General features: G+C 38.6%; 1 protein-coding gene across 1 annotated transcript; it reads left to right on the plus strand.

The window, feature by feature from the left end:
• Nucleotides 1–64: 64 nt before the first annotated feature.
• LOC101302801 (disease resistance protein At4g27190-like) lies at nt 65–976 on the plus strand. Its single transcript, XM_004309561.1, has one exon. The coding sequence runs from the start codon at nt 65–67 to the stop codon at nt 974–976; it is 912 nt and encodes a 303-aa protein (XP_004309609.1).
• The last annotated feature ends 715 nt before the right edge of the window (nt 977–1,691 follow it).

Consider the following 1,691-nt stretch of genomic DNA (forward strand, 5'->3'; position numbering starts at 1 on the left):
TGCAATTGAATTCACAGATGATTTCCAAGCATTTGGAGCAACAAGAGAAGCGACAGACAAGGTTATGAAGGCGCTAACAGATGACAAGATTATTGCCGTTGGTGTCTGTGGCAGGGGCGGCATTGGAAAGACAAGCATGGTGAGACATGTAGCTGCACAAGCCTGCAGAAATGGTACTTTTAACCATTGGATTATGGCTGTCGTATCCCAAAACCTTGACTTGAAAAAAATTCAAGGTACATTGGCAGATTTGTTGGGCATCAAATTCGTTGAGAAGACAGAAGATGGAAGAGCCGCTAGGTTGCATAACGAGATAATGAAAAAAGAAAAACTCCTGATAATTGTGGACGATGTTTGGGAGAGAACAGAGTTGTCAAAGATAGGGATTCCCACCTACAATGAGCTTCAAAAGTGCACGTCCAAAGTGCTACTCACCACAAGAAGATTGAATGTCTGTCATGCCATGAAGTGCCATAAACAGATCAGTCTCAAAGCTCTCTCAGATCAAGATTCTTGGACCTTGTTTGTGAGAAATGCAAGACGATCGTTTGAATTGCCCACTTTCATGAATGTAGCGAAGAAGGTAGCTGGAGAATGTAAGGGTCTACCGATTGCACTGATAGCAGTTGCAAGGGCACTCGGAGATAAGGACTTGGCAGAATGGGACAAAGCAGCACAACGACTAGAGAAGTCGCAAAGTGCCAACCCTGACCACAAGGAAGATGCATTTAAATGTATGAAATTAAGCTATGATTACTTGAAAGATGAGGAGTACAAGTCATTCTTCTTACTCTGTTGTTTATTCCCAGAAGATTATGATATCCAAATAGAAGACTTGTTTAGGTATGCAATCGGGATAGGATTGTTTCGAGATGCTGAGACAATATATGAAGCGAGAGGAACAGCATATACAGTGGTCAAGTACTTGATAGATTCTAGCTTGCTTTGGAAAGTGATCTACCATATAGACGTGTAAGGATGCATGATGTCGTCCGAGATACAGCCCTGAATATTGCAAAATTTGAAGGTGGGCATCGGTTTTTGGTAAAAGCTGGATGTGGTTTACATGATTGGCCAAGTCGGATCTGGCTCCTCTAAAGTGAGCAAGTCATAAAGTTTGTGAAATTGATAAAATCTCAAGCCTCTATATAATCTAAAGGCTCAAAACTATTCAACATCAATAAATAGAATATTTTGAATTTCTTTTGCACATTGAGGTTAATTATTGACTTTTTTTTCTCTTAATTTTTTCAACCTTTTTATTATATTGAATTTATGTATTCAGCCTTCATCGATCCTTGTTCTTGCTTCTATGAAACATATATGTGCTTCCATGATTCCTCAGAAAATCTTCTGATCGAAGATTCATCAACATGTATATAAACCAAAATCTAGGAAAAATTTCGGGAACCGATCGATGCATACAATTCAAGTATTAAACAGAAAAACCTAGCATCTATGGAAATCAATAGACGATGAATTACAAAGCCTATATACATTAATGGAATGGGGGCTTGATCCTAGTTAATTAGTCTGCAATGATTTTGATGGTTGCTATTGGACTTTGGAGTTTGAAGGCAACTTCCAGCCTAGGGTTTATGCAGCAACTTTGTAAATCAGATTTACCTTTTTATTGGTCATGGCACTCGATCATCTCAATTTTTATCGACCTGTTTTCTTATTTTCTACCT

This window comes from Fragaria vesca, unplaced genomic scaffold (assembly GCF_000184155.1).
Source record: "Fragaria vesca subsp. vesca unplaced genomic scaffold, FraVesHawaii_1.0 scf0512981, whole genome shotgun sequence".
Classification (NCBI taxonomy): Eukaryota; Viridiplantae; Streptophyta; class Magnoliopsida; order Rosales; family Rosaceae; genus Fragaria; species Fragaria vesca.

Excerpts from the sequence above, each read along its gene's own strand:
- LOC101302801 (XM_004309561.1), top strand. The coding sequence starts at position 65 with ATGAAGGCGCTAACAGATGACAAGATTATTGCCGTTGGTGTCTGTGGC.